The 21,268-nt window shown below is 40.5% G+C and overlaps 1 protein-coding gene across 10 annotated transcripts in view; it reads left to right on the plus strand.

Moving 5' to 3' along the window:
• Snap25 (Synaptosomal-associated protein 25kDa) overlaps positions 1–21,268 on the plus strand; it is a 47,699-nt gene continuing 26,431 nt past the window's right edge. For 7 of the 10 annotated variants that reach the window (XR_015533909.1, XM_087344124.1, XM_087344121.1 and 4 more), the window contains exons 1-2: positions 7,041–7,061; positions 10,679–10,782. Coding sequence is in view for 9 of the 10 variants with exons in the window: in XM_087344124.1 (XP_087200250.1) it covers positions 10,690–10,782 (93 nt within the window). In the remaining variant the exon portion in view is untranslated. The other 3 variants (XM_087344126.1, XM_087344128.1, XM_087344129.1) reach the window with 3 other exon arrangements.

A 21,268-nucleotide genomic window follows, 5' to 3' on the forward strand; every position in this document is an offset into this window, starting at 1 on the left:
TTTATCATTGTTAGTATTGGTAACACTTTCACGCAGTGATTACTAATAGTTATAAATATCATCAACAGATAACACTACATTATTGTTCATTCTGCTATCTGTGGCAGAAATCAAAAACAAGTGTTTAAGCAATTCGTGGGAGCTGAAGGTTTTCAGGTAGGGTGTAGTTCAAGAAGTAACGAATAACGTATTATTGATTTATATGTAGATATGTAAATCCACATTAAATTCGTAAGTAGTAATTTGTGTCAGACTCGTGGAAGGAAATTATTGATGAACATTTACTTTCGTTCCGTTATTGTATACGGTTTCTATCATCCTCCGGCCTGTGATACTGTCTGCACGGTGTGCTGGCAGTCGATGTCATTTGAAGCACGACATACTTTTCGTTATTAGGAACAGATCTGATTTCATTACACGAATTTCGTTAAAGGTATGTATAGTTCGATGGATAATGTCTATGTGTCAAGAGCAAGTGTGAACTCTCTTATGAGTTTTATTTCACACAGGCATGAAGGGAGGGGTCGTCAAATCGTACGTAGTTCACTTAGGTCAGTTTGTTGCCTGTGTTTTCATTAAAATAATAAAAAGTGCTGAACCGTGTGTTGTCTGATATTGTTATTTAATGACATAACCCTACTTTGTTGTTTAAATTGTTGATGTTTGGAAGCCATTAATTTGTGTTGAATTTGGAAGGAGCTACGATGTGGACCACATATTGTAAACAATTTTCTGTCCGTGTCTGTTGTATTACAGACAATAAATCTAAGGGATGGGTTAAATGAGCTAGTATTCATTTCTACTGTAGATGATTATGTACTACTGGTATATTTAAGGTCCACTTACATTGTCCTAGTTTGTGTTAAGATGAACCAAAATGGGAGGAAGGAGGTGTTAAAATGAGAATGAAATTTTTGGCCTAGTTTTATAAACATTGCTTCATTTTGAATTAATCTTTGCTCTTTCCCAGTTCATAATCATACAATATGTTGCTTGTCAAAAACATTATATTCTATGTAACTTCCAAGACTTTGTCCTTGGAATAGAATGTGTGATATCAGACCTTATTGTTCATATCAATGGCTGAATGATTTGTCACTAACCAAGAATCAACATACTTCATTTGATAAAATTTCACTTATGTCTGAACAACCAACAAAGTTGTTGCAATATGATACTTGTTAAAAGACAAGCCCAGTTTGATGTGGCTATCCAAGTCATTTGTGAAAACTCTCATTTAGTTTCACTGTTTGAAACTTATTTGAGGTCAGTTCTTCTTTGTAGAGGGTTCAGTGCTAATGTAAGACTTCTGTTGGTAATAACTTCTTGAAATCCAAGCAGTGATTTCCTTTCATGCACCTGAAGTTTGTGACACAATAACATTAATTTGCATTTTCTTATTGAATATTCTTGGACAAATCTTTTCATTGCGTGCTTTCAAAAGACGTAAGTCTAGGTAGGAGGATAGTATTAAAATAGATCTGATGGAAACTGGGTGGGAGAGCGGAGAGTGTGGACTGAATAAATTTGGTTGGGCCAGTGGCAAGGGCTAGTGTGAATGCAGTAGTGAACTTTTGGGTTCTATAAAAGGCAGGGAATTTATTGACTGGTTGAGCATACTGTCAGTTGCACCATTGAACAGTGTCCTCCATGTAGTTTATTTCTGTTGTCATATGTGTATGGTCATACCTTAAAAATTGTAATGTTCAGATTAATGTTTTGGAAGTTTCAATAAGAAAGTAATTGTCATATGAACAATTTCTGAATAATAAATTATTATTTGCATTCATTACAGGTGGTGTTAGTTCTCAGCCATCAGGAACAATTTCTTGGAAATCTTAATTGAATAAGGTAAGTTGATTTTAATTTCACATTCCTGTGCTTAAAACCAGTCTTCAGGACTGAAAATTTCAGTTGTACAGAATTTTAACAGCTGCAAAATCAGTGCACCAATTCTGGTTACAAAATATGGCTCAGTTATGTTAATTTTCTGTCACTTTAAATGTAAAGAAAAGCAATTGAGAAAGGTACTCAGGAATTTTATTGACATAAATGGACACAAATAATTTGTACATGTTGATATCAAGTCAGTACATTGGACACATTTTGTGTTCACTCTGCTGCCAGATGCATATTTACAATTATGTTTAATGTTTATCAAAAGAAGAAGTGTGTTCACTTCGAACTGAGTTGTATCATGACCTCCCTTATGCCTTTAATGAGTATACTTATTCTGCGCATGCCCACGTTTTCCCTTCTCACGAAGTTTTATGACATGGGGTGGGGGGTGGGTTACATAAATAGTTTGGTTCCGTGAAGTCTCGCATAGCTGTGCTCCTGTCGTTTAATTCCGCCACAGATATTGATTCTGATGGTGGTTGGGTTTTTACAGCATCCGTGGAGCATGGTATGACATTGCACAGGGTTGCCACGTCGGTGAGCATTGTCGATATTGGATCCGATTTGATGCACGTGATTGAAACTGAGCTATGTATCAGTTCCGGCTGCTTTATTAGGGTACGTTGTCACCAAGTCGTGGCGCGTCAATGGGGAATAAGGCCGACAGATTTGGAGCGTGGATCTGAATACATGTAATCCGTACTGGAACACACATTGTTTCTTCACACGTTGTTCGCTCTTTTGCGTTCCGAATGCTCTTAGCTGACATAAAAAGAAATGTGTCATGTCTGTATATATATATCGGAAGCGTTACGTGAAGTATCGTCTGCATGTAGTAATCGATCGCAGACGATGTAAAAACATACGTTCGTGTTTTTTTAACACGATTTATTTATGCACTGTTACCAACTTATACACAAATCGAAACCTAGCGAACTGCAATCGAATTCAGTTACTTCGACCGTTGTTACTATTATCACTGAAGTAAAAGAACGTTGTTTCTTCTTTTCAGGAAGCATTTTTGGATTTTTAGATTGGCTGCGCTGAGGTTTACGTTGTTTGCGTACAATTCTATTTGTTTTTTTAACAGAGGAGGAGCTTGTCTTCACTAATTGTTACACGTCTTTCAAGCTTGTTACAAAGTCGTACACGTGTAAAAGCCAGTTTAAATCAAACGGACAGTTATTTCCTTCGTAGGACCTTCTCCTTCCTTTATCCCTTTTGACTAAACGTCGCAATCGAGTGGTTAGTACTTCTGTTTCGTACCCTGGTGGTCTCTGACTCACATTTCGTCCAGAAACCGGTTATCCTGACAGGTTTGCGGTGAGTTTGTTCAGGTCCTCTAGGAAAATACTGCGACAGACCCTTGACAGAGGTTACTACCGCTTTATTTCACATTATTAGGAGTTTATTAATCGTAGCATTCGATGCTATGTATGAGCTGGTGACGTCACCAAATGAATTCGTCCCTTCCTATAACTATCAGCTGTATTTGTCCCTAATTCTTTTACAGTTCCTTTCATTTGTCCATCGGATCGTCATCCCCCCTCGCGATTTCTTTCCTCCGTGTCTTTATCTCCTTCATTCCTTCCACATCCTTTCCCATCCGTCACATTTACCCCTCCTCGTACTTCCCCCTTCATCTTGTCCCAGCGTTTAGTCACGACATCACAACTTTTTAACGATGACGTCAGTATCTGATGACGCACCTGTCGGCTTCTTTTAGAGTTTATGTGAATGTACTGCAGTTTATTCCTTCAAAAGAGACTGTAAACCCACTCTTGACAGGATTTTACCCACACTTCACAGCGTCATTTTATATTTATTTCTTTATGTAATAAAATGTTTAAACGGTATAATGCGCATTGGAATACACAGTTTCGACATAACGTTCTTTGAACCTTTGTATTCTGAAAGCTCTTGGCTGAAATATAAAATTGCAGTGAATTACGTAGCCTTCTACGCCGTCGTTATCATAAGTAACATCAATGTAAACGTAGGCGACGTAAAACAGGCTACGTTTTTAAAACAAGGTTAATCTATCAATTGTTACATGATGCTTATTCACAAAGAAAGAAACGAACCAGTTCCATTGTTGTTTACATACCACTGTTGCTGTTAAGTTTTGGAAATTTTCTTCTGTACTGATTAATTTGTGTATCTGAAACTGTCTCAAATAGAGGGTCTCGACTTTGTTTCGATATTGACCTAACATCCTACTGCTCTTTTTGCAAGAGTTTACTTCTTGAATAAATTATCTTTACTGGGCACGTAAGCCCAATACTGCCGGAATGTTAGTAACTTTACTCTGAGAGGAATTTAATATTCATACAAGTGGTACTTAGTTGTGTCTCAACGTTGATGATAATTTCCACTTAACGTAGTTTGAATTAATGCCCGTGTAGTCATAAATGCATAGACTTGCTTGTGATGTGCCAGTATTGCCTTCAAGCCTTGTGAATAGGTAATAAAGAAGTGATATTTCGCATTGTCAAGGCGTTGAGAATGAAGATGGCTGTCTTCTGGGCTGATGCGCCATGTAGTCTGGTAGAAGTTTGCGGACGTTTCAGAGGTACTTGCAGCCTCCTTGGTGGAGGGAGCATGCCTTCATGTCATGCAGCCTCAACTACCTTGCTAACTTTGCATTTATTATCTGATTTGCTCTGCTGCTACCTACTGAACCACTAACGTTCGACAGAAAATCATTTTTAAGGTGTTAGCCTGGCTGACGTGGTTGACATGAACACATCGCCCTTGGTTTACCGACATCATCAAACACCAACAATGTTCAGAATCCCATTGCATCTGTTTTTGTTTAGTATGGATAAAAATTCAGCGAAACAATTGTTTCTGTCTGTAATGTCTGTCCCTTTGGAGCAAGTTGTCACTAGCAGCAAGCCGCTGATGGTTGCCTAGAGCTCTAACTGAACTAGTTAGTGCAGCAAGAACGGATCAATGGAATAGTGAAAGGCTGAGCCAAGCGTCGGGAATTGACGCGACTTTGAGCTTGCGGCAGTCTAGCACAGGATTTGAGCAGGGCACGCCTGGTAAGGGAACAGACAGAGAGAAGGAGAGAGGGTAGTTACCGCCCCTGTAGCTAGCCGCCCCTCCGGTACTGTTCAGTCGGACCTGGAGAGTTCGTATGAATCACATCTTTGTCTTGGTGCAATTTTTTTCGTTTTAAGATTTGGTGACAATACTTACGTGATTGTGGGCTGGTCACTCATCTTGCATCTCAGCCGCTGACCACAGTAAGTACACGTCACTACTGCAGAAACGTTGTGCAGAATTTTATATTTTCACGCCTTTGTACAGGAAGTTAATGCAAAAAAAAAAACTGGACGTCGTCTCCGAGTGTGTTTATTTCTGAATTTAGATTAAATTTGATATTTGGCTGATGAATTTAATTTTAGCTCGTGTCGTTTCCATATAATTATTTTTTACACGAAGGTTAAATAATGCTTTATCGATTTTATTTAAAAAAGGGTCGTTATTAAAAGTACTGTTTGGAAAATAATATAAATTATAATGAAAATGTAAAGCTTTTGTTTAAAAAATGTTAGATGTGTTGAATACTTGATGAAATATTAAGAGATAATTTATTTTGCTGCTGTGTGGTATCTAATGCGATAAGTGATAAGCTATCTCAAGGCCATGTACCCTTCTTTTGTTTGATGATTCTTGGCCTACGTTTCCGGTAGCTTAGGTCTTCCGCGTTTCCGTTGCCTGCGGAACTTAGCAGCATTATTTTTTATCAGTTTCTGAACATAAGTTCCCATTTTCATAGTGCATACTCTGCAATATGTAAAGCCTGTAGATTGGAGGAATTGTTTCGTATGTGTGTATTTCTAGGTTGTAATTGGTTCTTTTTAGGTGTTTTTTTTTATTTGCCTGAAGTAATTTCTTTGTGAAGTTCGTTTACTCATAGTTATTTTATACCGAGAAAACTTATTTACAGATAACAGGCTGAAACATGTGAAAGTGTGCCGTTTGTAAGTTGGTTATACAGAATATAAATTAAATCTTATATGTTAACGGTAAAGAATTATCAGTATTTCCGTTGCATGAGTTTGTAACTATTAAAATAACCATTTAGTCTTTGAAAGTTGGCGCTTCTGGCTTAATAATTCATTTCAAGCTTCTCAAACCTTGACACAGAAAATTGTATTTAAAAGTTTCAGAGATACTGTAGAGTATCTATTGTAGCCGAAGATTCTAGATATTTATTCGGAAGGTAGTCTGTGCAAATTTCACTTGGGCTGTGTGTCGACTATATGACAGGTTTCACGTAATTTTTCTCAGTCTCTCCATGGGAATGTCGGGATAATATTGTGAAACATGCCACATCTATCTTTTAAAAATATTAGCCTATCCACCGTTCAGGATAATCTTTCTTCTCATTGACACTGTATAATGTAGGCGTATGTAGTTGAAACAGCCTCGTTAAATAACCTGATACGTAGGCAGAAACTCGCTACGTAGTGGCATTTAAATAATTTATCTGATGTTGGTACTTGATAAAACATTGAACTGGTAAGTGAACAGGTAATCTATGTTGAATTTTGGAATGTTTAACCCGAAAAAAATAGTTACCGCAGGCAACTAAGTTTACCATCATTTACAGAATTTTCCTTTTTTTTTTTATAAAAATGCAGAAGAAAGATTTTGTTATTGGCAAAGTGTCTGTAGCAGACAGTTTTAAAAAACAATTACAACGTGACAACCGGTTCCTGGCGAATGATTGTGAATCTTATTGAAAATAGTGCGCAGTGCTTCGCCTGTATTTGACAGATCATGTGGGGAGGAGCTGAGAATCATGGGAAATTTCACTCTTGTGGTTTATCACTTCGTTCATTTTCTGCGACCTTTCACTGTCGTAGGAAAAATTCTACTCTTGACTTGCTGGTGGCCTGTTTGTTGCTTAAACTAGATTAATTTTTTATACGCATACTTTGCACAAAGTGTGTGAAATGTCTACTCAGGTTACGAGCAGATCAGTGCTTACATTCGCCACTAACACTACACGTCTAATTACTGTTATCATTAGTACATGGCGGGAGGAGAACAAAGGAGTGTTGAGATTCATTTGTTTGCTCCAAGGCAGTCGAGGGAGTGCGTGGTAAACAATAGCTCTTGTTGGATTTTCCTGGGATTTGCCTGCAGTAAGTTGCAACATTACTTTTTTCTCTTGTCAGTATCAAAATTTTTAATGATGTTCTTTTGGATTTTGGTACCTCGTGGACTTGCCAGTAGATGCCAATGGTTCAAGTTTACACGGCTCCAAAACCTGGAAGAGAATTGCCTCGGAACCGAGAAAACCTCAATTATCAACATTTGTAGATCATCATCGTTAAATATTGAATCGTGAATTAAGATGAAACGAATTTCAAGAGTATAGAATATAGAGAGGACTAGAAAAGGTGATAGGCCTGTCAGGTATCACCAATTTATAGACTAATTTGGCAACTCTGCAATTAACACGATACAATTAGTGATGAACATGCGAAGTCTATTTGCTAGTAGAAATTATGTTAATTTGTGTTTGAATCTATTTTGAACCGGCCTAAAAAAGTTTTTTTTTTTTTTACCATTTAGTCTCGGAGAAATTGACCGACGTTTCAGAGGTGCCGACTTCCTCTGTCATTCAGTCGTCGTTGTCAGGTTGCGGCTATATTAATGTGATAATTCTCTGCCATTTTTATATAATATCATATTAATTAAATGAATTCCTCGTGTCGTAATGGAGCATTAAATATTTTCAGGAGTTTCCCGATCTATGGTTTCACGACCACACACTGTAATTTAAAGGAGACGCGTGTTTCAAATTGCTTCATTTCTTACGAGCTTGTTACGTAACAAACATGTAATCAGTCAAATTGTGACTTCACATGCGTAAAATACCCCATCGTTTATGATCGTTTGAACTTCGTATAGTTCCGATTATCACGTCGATTGATCGACGTCTCATTATACCTGGCAGGTGTGCAGAACTGATCTTAGGATGTCCACCCTTCGATATTAAATGCGATATTTTCCTCAGTGCGTGTGTGTCGCTGTGTTCGCGGAATAAAATGTCAAGGCGCTGTAAAAATTCTAAGTAATATTTGGTACATTAATGACACAACTTTTTCCGGCAGGGTAAAAGGTAAATATATCCATTTGCTTAGGGTAAATGGGAGTAATTGCGCATGCTTCCTTACCTAAATACATTATGCTCGCCGTGAGTTCCATATACAAGAAACATGGTCATGTACATGGAAAGTGAATTTGTAATCAGTCACCCCTGGCATGGCGCCAGATTAGGAGCGGTTGCAGAACGAGAGCCCATCGGGATGGAATTACAGGGTGCGAGGATCATCCCTCGGAATCAGGGAATGTTTTATTTTCGATTTATTGATCGGTCACATCCGAATATTTCTCTTTTAATATCAGAAATGTAACTGTGCTGACTGTGTACGTAATTTTCTCAACTTCCACGAGGGAAATGCAGTTGACATCAGGTTTATTTACAAAAATGCAAATAATACTGAAATTGGTTGGGCGGGCTCCATCTCGGTGATCTATAAAACAGGTAATACAAGTAATTGGAGTTGATACATCAATCTTATTTGCAGGTAAACTAATTGACGCTTGAGCGACCTTTACGAGCGGCTCGTGGAAGTCTTGGTCACGTCTTTCTGAAAATATTTTTCTCGGGTTTCAGTTCTGAATTGCAGTTCAAGTCTGAAGTGTGTTTCGTGAGTGTTTTGTTTCTGTTTTTGGATGTTGTTTTATTGACAAAGTGTTGTATTAAAACAAGAGTTTGATTACGCGATTTGTCCTGTGCTCTTATGTGCAAATCATTCCGACCAGCATTCTCCAATGGGTTCCGCGTTTTCCTCAACGTTCCGTACAAATTCCGAAAACTGCGCGAGAATGATATTCCTTTGTTTTGATGGCTAGGCGTGTCTCAGGCCATCAGAACAGGTGGAAGTCTCGATCGCTTTGTACATCTCAGTTCGTGACGTGGTAAATTCTGTCATTCTTGCAGGTGTCGCATTGTACGCGGACACAATGGGAAGACTTTCTCTGTAGAGCGATGTGTTGTCCGTCAGCTCCTCATGGCTCACTCCTCAGAAGCACTAGACACTTAAAAAGGATGGAGTGCGTCGAAATTTGCTATTGACCATACTTTTCATCGTAACCCTTTCATACCTATTAACTTTTTATGCTTCAGGTCAGGGGTGGGTAATTATTTGTAGTCGGGGGCCGGATCGGGATCGATGTGGAAGAGTTAGGGAACCTCTTCGAAGGTAATTATTGGTTCCTTGTTCGTGGTATGAAATTTAAATCGATACGATGTGTCTGTTTTGAACATTGTCCTGCGGAATTGTTTGCGTTCCCTGGCCAAAGCGCGGGTGGATATTTAACTAGATGGTCTATTGCCTTGCTATTGATTTTCCTAACTTGTAACCATGCAAGCCCTTTCGCTGCTACTGCATGCGACATTGCCTGGGTCGGGATGAGGATGGCCCATGAATCCAGGAATCTCAGCGAGAATGTTTTCATTGACCTTTCATGGTTTTGTTTTGAGCATTTCACCAGAGAACTTGATTACATTTGGATTAGACTACAGACATTCAGCTAACAAGTTTTTGTGGTAAGCGTTTGGCAGAATTAATATACCGTTTTCAGGATGCGTAAAGAATGTTCTTTACAACGAAAAGACGTCAGGACAAACCTGAGAAGTCTCAGTGTTTGAGTGAATTATTACCCTTCAGTAGCTACAAAACACAGCATTTCGTTTTCCTTTGTTTTCTTTTCCACCTTCATGCTGTGTGTTTTAATTAGCAAACACTACTGATTTAAGATTAGTGTGCTGTTGATTAAAACTGGTGTAAAAACCGTTGAAATTCAACTACGAATGATCTCCTTCCTATCTTAATATCTCGCCTTATTTATTCGTCTCCTTTACCCCTTATATTCGTGTGTTGAAGGTTGCACTTTATATTTGATTAATTTATTGATGTTATGAATGCTTATCTTTCCATTTACGTAAAATTAACATTAAACTCGTTCTTGACATTACCGTGGCAACGTTTGTAATAACTTACGCGTAACAGACAGACAGACATACATACATAAACAGTCTCCTGTTAATATAATAATACACTTTTCAGTGTATTGGAGTGTGTTGTATAGAGTACAGATCCAGTAGGGCGTGAAAAAACAAAGCTCTCCAGTTGAGTAAACTTTTTCGCTTACGTTCATTCATACGAGAACGGCAGAAACTACAGTCCACAGACCACGAGAAAATCCCTGCTAGGAATTCGATATACGCGCATGCGCAAGATTTCGCGGTGAGTGACGACCGATCCTAAAAGCATTCGTTCCACAACCACTGAACGAACAACAGACGACAGGCTTTCATGTGTTTTAATGGGTACAGCTTTAAGATTACTTCACAGTGGCACAGTGATTTAATCTAGAATATTATCGCAACACCCGCAGAACACATTAGAGGTGCACTCACTACACGCTACTCTTAACTGCTTGATGTTTTCAGTCTGGTAGTAGCCTTAAACTCTGACGTATCACACTTCCCACCAATAGCAGCCCTCTAGTCCAGCTGATAAGTAACATTCCCACCGCAGGGCTTTTCTCCTGGTCTGTGGACAGTAGATATGCTACTGCAGGCTTTCCAACATTCGCTCCGACCACAATGTAGTTGAGAGCAAGATACTGGTTGATCATGTGCCTTCCTTCTTCAGTGATTTTCCGCTGTTTTTTTCTTTTACAGTTTCCGCCAAGATGCCGACGAACGTGACACCCGCCCCGGAGAACGGCGCTCCCCGTTCAGAACTTCAGGAACTCCAGCTTAAAGCAGGCCAGGTTACAGACGAGGTGAGTAATCGTGTCACCCTCTTAATCACAGCGTGATTAAATCACTAGTCCTCGATTTACGACGGTGGACTAATCGAGCCCTGTCTGCTACTGGAAATATTTTGTATTACACGATTGTGAATTTTTCTGTTAAACCAATGAGATGTTTATTTTTACTTATCATTAGTAGCCGTCACTGAATTACATGAGCCACTGCCACGTCATACATCAAACACCCCTGACTCACCAGCGCAGTGTTGCTAGCTTTCATGCGCTGCGAGTTCTGAGCTGTCATCAGTCGCCCGGACTCTCTGTTTGTCTTTCAGCTTTGTATGACTTTTCAATTTGGTGACGGCTGCTACAGTAGTTTATAAATGGCTGTCAAAGAAATGATGGAGTATTCAGGAGTAATTGAATCAGGTGAATATCGCATTATTCCGTGGCCTTTGCAGATGAACAAAGTTCGTATCAAAGCCAGGCGACCGCCATTTATCTTATACTGCGATGTTTATGTAGAAGCTCCACATGTATATTCACATACGGGTTTAATTTCCTAATGGAAGGTGTGTCTTCGTTACACCTGTTTCGAGGAAATTAATTGGTTCTTTTGTTGTTAATTTATCCTAGCCTTGTGAACAGGCAGCAACACTTTTGGACACTAAGTTCTGTATTAACTATGAAATAATAAAAATACGAGAATGATACGAAATACAAAAATTAATGGAAAACTGAGTCAGCGGATGTTATTATACCGCGTATTATAACTTTTGCTTGAAGGTCGGGCCAATTCTCCGCCCAGAAAAACAGTATTTTGTAGCTCCCTCACGCATTTCCTACGTCGGTAATGTCTTTGGTTTACATTGCACGTGCGTTCTACCCCTAAGTTAGTGACGTAAATAAACGTATAGTATGCTCCCGTGAAGATTTTTGCAAATATTTTGAGGTTATATCTGACACATTTAACGCATTGGGAATCTGTGTATTGAAAATGAAGCATATTAAACTGGACGTGTGATACATTTAGAGTTGAACATTTGAAGGTAACCGGCTTCATAAAATCTTCTCAGAGCACCAAGTTTAGGCGAGTTCTGTACTGTAATTGGGCCGTTGTATTTCTTGCAACCTGACCTCTTCGTGCAAATGCTGTTCGTGCACCAAAAATAAGCTGGCGATGGGGCGAGGTGATATTAACCCTGGCTGCATTCCCACCAGAGCGGGGAGGTCGCAGCATCGATCCTCTGTTAGCGCTTCAGACTTTTTTCAGTGCGGGGGGGGGGGGGGGGCAGAGCAGCCTTTATACAACATTACCCCTTTGAAGCCGAATCTCTCATAAAATTTAAGGATTCACCCCGTACCGCAAAGAAAACACTCTTCATTACGGAGATCAACAAATAATTCCTGTTTACATTAAGAACAGACGTGACATTTAGTTACAGCTGGGCCGTACGGGGTTAATTGAATGTTCTTCAGCGTCTTACCTGTACGTCAGACATCTGGAATTGTTAAAGAAGCTATTTAGTAGCCGTGGTTCTGTCTGCTCTGTAACGGTGCACGTATTCTCCTTTTTTTTTGATTTCAGTTTGTCATGCAATAATATTGACTATGCATAGCCTACTTATAAAAGCCAGTGCATGCACGCTGTTTATGCAGGAGACTTGCCCGCGCATGCTTGGAATTACCACCACTCTCTCTGTTTGTTTAACGACGTTATCATTAGCTTTAGCGTCGGATGGTTAGAAAATTGAGAGAGATATGGTAATGGTCGTGGTATGAATTAAAGTACTGTTCGCGACTGTAATCTTGAGACTTGCGGGGTGAGGAGGTGGGGTGAAGGAGGAATGACTTCCTGCATTCCTTGCAAGTCTCAAGATTACAGTCGCGAACAGCAGTGTCGATATTTGCCTGGAGGGAGTGAGGAAAACCGGGAAATCCTCTTGTCAGGCTAGCCGGTCTCTGGGCTGAGATTTGAACCCGGCATCTGCCATCGCTGTTTCGTTGTTAATGCGACCACTTCGTGGCTGCATGCTGAAGTAGGTCTCATTCTGTCGTGTATAAGAGCTTTCGACCCTGAAAGGATGTTTATTAAATTTGATATTGGGGAGTTTACGAAAAATTATCGAAGTCGGCCATTATTATCGGGATTTTTTTATGAAGACCCATTCCTGCGACCTGGTTGAGTGTACACGTCGTCACGCGGACGATGACCAGAATTCGAACTATGTGAACGGCCGGGGACTTCCCCCCCAGCGGGGGTTAGCGTGCTACTACATTCGATCGCAAGCATTATAATGAATATGAGAAGCCTCCCGGTCGATCTAGTGACACGCGTTACATCCTAATATTCAAAACATTCGTCCATTTTTTTTATTCATGTTGTGTGTGGAATTTGATGAGAAATATGCTGAAATAAAAAAAGTGATAACCCAGTACACGTGGAATATGTAGGTCGCCATTGCAGGACACTCAGTAACAATGTTCACTACTCGGTTACAGTCCGGTTTTAGATTTTGAAATCCAGCTTGATGCTAACACTAATATTTCAAATTGTGTAACACTTTCGGTTTGTCCGAATGATTTTATGAACGATTTGCTTTGTTGCTTAAATTAAATTTGAAAACAACTTGATTATTATTGTGTTGCCATGAATGGTCTGGCGAGTAGAATTTTTGTCTTACCCATGGAGCAGACCCAGCTGTCGTTGACCTGGTGTTTCCATCTGTTCTTGGGTTCGCAGTGAAAATTGTGTTTCTCGATGGGTCGCGGTATAAAAAGTTTTAAGTATTGGATTGTCTGATATTTAACTTTAACAGATTTCCCTATTCGTCATTAAAAATAATCTTTACGTTACACCGCAGCCAACACGCAGTCTTCGTCCAAAATTCACGTAGATGACATCGAGATTTCTCGATTTAAGTTGAAATTCTTCAGAAATCGAGTCGGGGATTTTGTCTGTCTGAGTGTTTTGATACGAGGCGTTGTCAATGATCAGGAAGGAGATTGCAACGAACAGGTGTCATTTTGTTAACACAGTACAGTCACAAGACAACAATTGTCAGGTTTTCACACCGCTGCACTGACACAGACTGTACTGACCGACCGAAACTCCTTCCTTCCTTCTTTGAGTGGTCCGCATTCTGGGCTCTCTCTACAAGGTCAGCGGCCATGATCGGTGGATCCTGTTCTACCTTACGATTTCTTAAAGACGGGAAATTTCTTGCGCTTTGAGCAACAGTCGTGTTGCTAGCAACAACTTTGAGTGTATACAGACATTTTAATAATCGACTGAATTACCAGACTGCGTAGGATGCTTCGTACTACGCAGTGCAGCCAATAATAAATTTAATGTGCCGTTACAATTTTTAGTGTATCGATTTCTCGTCTTGCTTCTGCCGCCTGTAGCTTTCTATCACGCAGTACCATCGTTTCTCAATAGAGTTCGTGGCAGTAGTGAACCGCAAATAATATCTCTGCTTCAGAGACATCTCTGAAGTTGGTACTCCTTTACTTCGACAGTATTCTGTTTTGAAGATTCCTGTCTTCTGGGTTGTTGCGCTGTGTAGTCTGGTCGATGTTAACCAACGTTTCAGAGGTCATACTGCCTCCGTCATCAGGGCGTTCTTTGCACGAATTGCATAGTGAGAACGCATTATGGGCTTAATGTGTCTGTCCGTCCCGTCCTACGTCATTCCAGTCGATTCAACCCGAGAACCACTTGTCGGATTTGTATGAAATTTGATTTCGAGGTTGTGTTATTTTACACTGCATAAAAATCGCACTTATGAGTATCATACGAGCAGTGATAACAAAATAACGTTTGAGGAAAGCAGTGAAGTAGACATTGAGGTGCTGCGATCTGTTGGCCAAATTGGGAACTATCGGACAAGGCGGATTTAATACTTCTAAATGCACGTTGCAAAGAACGCATGGGGATAGTATTATGTGTATTCCGGTATGGAACACACTTTCCGAGCGTGTTATATCACTATTCGCGTAACCCATAATATTAAAAAATCTTGAATGAATAATATCTATGTTGATTCACGGTACCTTTAAGTGTCTTTTCAATAAAATTATTTTAATTATCAGTATCAGTTAATATTTATATTCTTTCGTTAACAAAACACACCTCTGCTGCCATATTCTTGCTTCCATGTCGTTATGTCCTTCGATAGCTTTCAAAGGCCATTTCCCTTTTTATTGCAGTCACAAAGCTGTCTGGGTCCAGACAGAAAACTTATTTTGTGTCTTATTAAATAACATGTATAGATCTTATTGAGATCCTGTCTTATGCTATGGAAACTCTTTTCATGATTCATGCGATACGCCGTTATTGAGAATATGTATCAAGTTAAAAGTGGATCTTCGTGTAAAGTTGGTTTTATATGTGACCGACATGAACCGGAATAAGGGCATTTCTTTTCAGTAAGACTTTTGACAAAATCTGATCACGAACGTATCTGTGTGGACTTCCTACAAGTGTACAAACTGTACACGTGAGTCATTTAAACATTTGTGATGTAAAATAAGACAAGCACGATGTTTTTCGCCCTGTTAGTAGCGACATTCGAGGCCTTATACGTTATAGGGACTTACTTAACTCTCTCTCGTACAGTAGACTTAACGTACTTTAATATATTACTGCAGAACTTGTTAACTTGACCAATGCTATATTAAATATATAAAATGGATAGTGGTTGAAAAATGCGCAGTGTTTTACGTATATAATCAGTAGTTGGCGTGAAAATCTCATATCTCCGTTCAGACAGTTGCATTTTAGTAATCTAGATCCCAGTGAAGCACAGAACTTGATTTCAGCAAAGAACCGCAGTTGTATTGATCGGAAAACTAATATTTTCGTTATCGAATCAGATAATAGGACACTGTGTTTGTGTTAGAAATCGGTCTCTTTTCGTTTCATGTCTGCCTTTGATTGGAGATGTATGATGTGAACTGGTACTGAAGTTTTCTTGTAGCCGTATTTAGTCAATATTTGGAATTTAATGACGACATTTTCAAAATAGAGTCCTACAGAATCTAATATCAGACCTTGCAGAAATTCCACACACCTGGGATTTTTATTTATTTTTTAATTCTGCAGTTGAGCTCAGGAATTGTGCTTGGGAGATACTGAGGAGAAGATCGACCTGTTCCTAGGTTTATTGCTGTTTTCCTCAGTCTTCCAATGAATCAAGATAGTGTCTCCTTTAATAATATTTGCTGCATAATATTCCTTGTCACCATTACGTCTGTTTTGACGCTGTATAAATGTATAACGCTGTTGAAACAAAGCACAGCGGAATTTACATTATGCCATTCGTCGAATGTTGATTTCGGTCTTGTGTCTTTACTTTCGTGGTTTGTTGGTCAACACAGCAGAACTTGTGAGTTGAAATGCGTCGTTAACCAGCCTGAACTAGAGCCGCCCCTGGCGTGACCTTTAATTCTGGACTCGTTATGTGCCCAAAATCGAGGTCCGCGTGGTCTGTCCACCGGATGGGCCCAGGTGTAATATAATTCTTATGTCCTCTTTGCCTCATTCGTGCGCACCAGCTTTCGACTTCTTACTTGTCTGGATGATACGGCTGTTTTTTCCGTGTTCCTGCGAAAATGTTAATGTGTTTTAGGGTGGCAAGGTCTACTTAACCTTTTGCAGACTTAAAATATGCAGCGTTTCCTCTGAAGTTGGCAGGTTCTTTTTATTATCACCAAGAGACTTCTACGGTCCTGCGTTAAAGTATCAGGAAACTACGTTCTGTCTTCTGACTCCGGTTTTGCGTTTTTCCAGAATTGGAAACGTCTAGGCTGTTATGAACCTTAAGTTTCATCAGCTAATCTAAAAAAAATTGTTATGTATCATACAAAGAAATGTTTGCATTACCGAAGTTTTAGTTGCCAGTATTTTATTTCGTCTTGATGTTCAACAAATAACATCCGAGGGTATTACTTCGACATACGTGTTCAACACAACAATTATTAACGGACTGACACTTTATTTCTTTACATCATGTGTTGCAGCTAGTGGCCCGCGGACCATAAGCTGTTGCAGGAGTAAATTAAAATAATATGAAAACTCTATAGTAAGTAATTAGTTCGCATAAAGATAAAACTTATATTTGAGCATACGAGGTGCGATCGGAAAGTTTCAAGACTGCGCCTATAAAACCCCGTACACTTATCTCAGGTATTAAATTCATCCATCACCCTCGAAGTAGTTCCCCTGGGAGTGAACACAACGATCCCAGCGCCGCTGCCAAGCCTGGAAGCATCCCTGGAAATCTTTCTTTGTCAGCCTGTCAAGCACCATCTGCGATTCTGCCTGAATCTCTTCTATCGTCTCAAATCTCCTTCCCTTTAGCTGAATTTTCATCTTTGGGAAGAGGAAGAAGTCACACGGAGCTAAATCCGGCGAATAAGGAGGGTGCGGGATGACGGCCATGGTGTTTGAGGCCAAAAACTGCCGAACTTTGAGGGCGGTGTGCGCTGGCGCGTTGTCACGATGCGTCGCATGTGGAATTCTTCCTTTAGAATCAGCTGACAGGTCCCATAGCCTATCCCAACAATGTCGCACAAGTCGTTGATGGTACGACGTCGATCTTCGTGAATGGCCTGCCGAATCTTCGTAACATTTTCGGGCGTTGTGCTCGAAGATGGTCGTCCAGAACGCTCGTCATCATCGACAGAGGTTCGGCATTTTTTAAAACGTGAATGCCACACAAAAGTTTGCGGACTCCCCAAATGCTTGCTTTAGCATTTCATAGGTTTCCGTAGCCGTTTTGGCGAGTCTTTGGCAAAATTTGATGCACACGCCATTCCGAAATCGCAGGAGGGTCGGTGTAATGCACTACCAAAACGCCCGTAACTAAGAAACAAATGCTAATTCGATGATGCCGGCTGGCACACTGATTCACTATGAATGTAGGCCGCACCCCCTAAAGGCTGAAGCTCGTACTACATCCGGTTCGCCCTCTATTGACACAGTCTTGAAACTTTCCGATCGCACCTCGTATGCTATGGTAATGCGTCATTTCTGATTATAGCAACTGGTCAGTAGTTTTAAGAATAGTGCCAGGAGGGATTTCTTAGTCATTGGGTCCAACGGGAAAATTGTGCTTGGTCCGAGACAAAAGAAAAAGTTTGGACCACCCTGTTCTGCAGAATTCGGAGCGATTGAGTCATTTGTCCCAGCGATTTACCACCTGCTCAGTGCTTTCACCCTCCAGCGCACCTCATCTTTAATCTCGTCATCACGTTAAAAGTTTTTTTCCTTTGAACTGCTTCTTCAGTGGTCCAAGAGGTAGACGGCAAAGTCTGGACTCTGTGAAGGAAGGACAATACATTCCAAGCGGAAACTGTTCCAGGATTTACTTTGTGACATCGTCTGTGTTCACGTAGGCGTCGTCGTGGAGAAGGGTCACTTCTTCAGTGAGCACGCCAACCTAAAGAAAATCTTTTTGCGAATGTATATGGCGCAATGTTACTTCGTACATGACGGAGCAGAATTTCCGTGAAGCATTTTTTTTCCTGCGAACTTGTATGGTTAAGCCTTAGCTTCCTGAAACTTTCCTGGACATCGTTTCTGTGAAGCAGTGATGCGAGAGAGGCAGTAGGGTGGTGGAATTAAGTCGACTGCGAGCACGCTTTGGCATTTCCGTTCATCCATTCATAAAACGTACGACCAGGTGCGTTGGCGTAAGCAGGGAGTGGGTTACGGAAGATAACCCGGTGTGACATGCGCGTGCGTGTCCATCAGGGCAGGAGTGTTTGTAGGGTCATGCGAGTTGCCATGGGTGACGGCCCGGGTGTGTTCTCTACCTTTCAACTCGTTTCACACTTCCGTTGTCAGTGTGGTGTCAGATCTTGGTCAGATCACGTAACTTGGATCGCTTAGTACTGGAAATAACATGTCAGATTTTCTTGATATGACTCCGATGTTCATGTTCGCGTTTAGTCACAACAAATTTATTGTAGTTCATGCAAATTAAACAGTGAAAATCTGTTATCAGTGGTCAGGACGCTGAATAGTAATTAGTAATACACCTTTGTCTTGAATACCGCTGACAGTTCTGACAATGAAGTGAGGTAATTGATGAATGGGAAAAGAGAGAATTAGTAGGAGCTGATTGGAGAAGTTCCATAATTTCTGACGTGTTTGTATCGTGGAGTCTGGGACGATGGTGGAGCGCTGTGGCGATGTTCTGTCGCCCGCCGTAAATGCTAAGCAAGTCGAGGTAAGTTGTTACCGTCGTTACCCCTCCCTTCCTGAAGATGGAAGCATGATGTTGCTGTTTACAGCACCGGACGGTGTCCATGGTCTAAACGTTTTGTGACTTTACTTCAAACTGGTGTGATCAGACAAGATACTCGCCATAACCCATTTTTTGGTGAACCACCTAACATTTTGAATATTTCCGAGGGGTACGTGGACCACAGCTGGGAAACCATTTTATTATAGTGAACGTACATTACGAGCCACTGAGCGTTTCCATACGCCTGAAAGTCAAGTGTCACGCTGAACAGCAGTGTCGGAGAAGTTGCCGCATCTGCACGGCGAACTGAATTCGCCGCTTGTCTTCAGCGTAATTGCCGATTCTTACATGTTCGACCGTGCTTTGGCTCTGTGACTCTTTTTAGCCTCACTTGGCGAGTTGGGTTTGTTTCTATTCGTTGAAATTGTTATGCGATGTACGAGGGTGAGTCAAATGAAAACCGTAAATTTTTTTTAAAATTTAATTTATTCAGTGAAAGTGGTACACAACTATATCATTTTTCTACATAGTCTCCATTTCGTTCAATACAGGCCCTCCAGCGTTTACGAAGTGTATGGATTCCTCTAGAAAAAAATTCTTGTGGTTGTCTGCGCAACCACTCATGCACCGCCTGCTGTACCTCTTCATCAGAACGGAACTTCTTTCCTCCCATCGCCTCTTTGAGTGGCCCAAACATGTGATAATCACTTGGGGCTAGGTCTAGTGAGTATGGCGGATGTGGAAGACACTCAAAGTGCAAGTCTTGGATTGTTGCAACTGTTGCACCGGCAGAGTGGTGCCGAGCATTGTCATGTCAAGGACACCTCTAGTCAAAAGTCCACGTCGCTTTGATCTGACTGCACGTCGAAGATGATTCTTTAAGATTCTTCACTGATCAAAAAACGAATTACAGAACGTTGTTCTTCTTTCGTGCACGTAACTAGTGGAGCAGCCATTTTCAAATTGGCACTGTGATGGCGATATGTTTGTCTGCATTATACTACCACCTATAGGATACTCTTTATAGCATTGGTAACATGTCTGCCAACTTATAGGACAATGGCGCGATATTTCGAATTTTTATCTCAGTTTTACGGTTTTCATTTGACTCACCCTCGTACTTTTTCATCTAAGTGATTTATTTCAAAACCTGTTTCTTTCGTGTGAATCGAATGTTATATTTCATGGATGTTACACATAACATTTGAAACCAACGGTTTACTTCAAGTAGAGTATTTGCAAGTCAGTTTTTTTTTAGTTTCAGTGTTTACCATATATAATTACAGTCCACGACTGTAATCCTGAGACTTGTGGGGTGAGGAAGTGGGGTGAAGGAGGAAGGATAGCGTCTGCCTTTAACGCTTCGGACTTCCTGCATTCCTTGCAAGTCTCAAGATTATAGTCGTGGACTGTAGTGGGATAACACTGATCATACAATAGCCATTGACACTAATTAACTCTTATGTGGTCCACTCACTCGCCTGTACATTCTATATTCTTTGCCCATCCCGCCTCTGTATTGCAAATTCCGTGCAGTTATAAATATTTGCGATCGTGTGAGACTCAGTTTCAGTTCCAGCGTGGGACAAGTTGCTGAAAATGTCTGGACTTGAGGAAAGTATCAGTAACCCCACGGTGGACAAAATAAGGAACTACATAATTTGTATGCTTCATCCAAAACTGCTAAGATGATATGATACATTTTAATATTTTCCCGCCATCTAAGTCTAGGTCTCCCAAGTGCTCTCTTTCCTTTGGGTTTGCATTTGGTTGCGTCACCTAAAGGAGTAACCTCGTACACCGCCTGTGCTGTTTCACTGTCAGCATCTGATGCTTTATGTCGAAGTAATTCGTTCAGTTTCAATAATTCTGAGCAACACTGGATTTTAACCTTGTTATTGACCCCCGCGTGCAGTTGAGTTCATGCCCTGACATTTTAAGCGCATCCTTCCTTCTCGTTCCCTCCCCTTCCTTCTTCCTGTTTGCCGGGTTGCCGTCCTCTTGCTGCTCTGTTGAATCCCTATGGAATGAATGATTGGCTGGGCTGCAGCCAATAAAATTACCCGTGGAATGTTCGCCGTATTTACAGCTGAACGTTGTAAAAGCGAACTGGACAATAAATCTGCTTTTGCCCTGAATATTCGTACCATAGTTTCATTTCCTACCAACTCTTCCTTGGTAAACTAAAAATTCTGTAATTAATTGTCTGTTTGGTATGCTTCTCCCAGCGACTTCACAGAATCTGAGAAGAAAGCCCTGTA

This window comes from Zootermopsis nevadensis, unplaced genomic scaffold (genome assembly GCF_977971745.1).
Source record: "Zootermopsis nevadensis isolate Lab colony 2312 unplaced genomic scaffold, Znev_1.0 Znev_ptg000007l, whole genome shotgun sequence".
Classification (NCBI taxonomy): Eukaryota; Metazoa; Arthropoda; class Insecta; order Blattodea; family Termopsidae; genus Zootermopsis; species Zootermopsis nevadensis.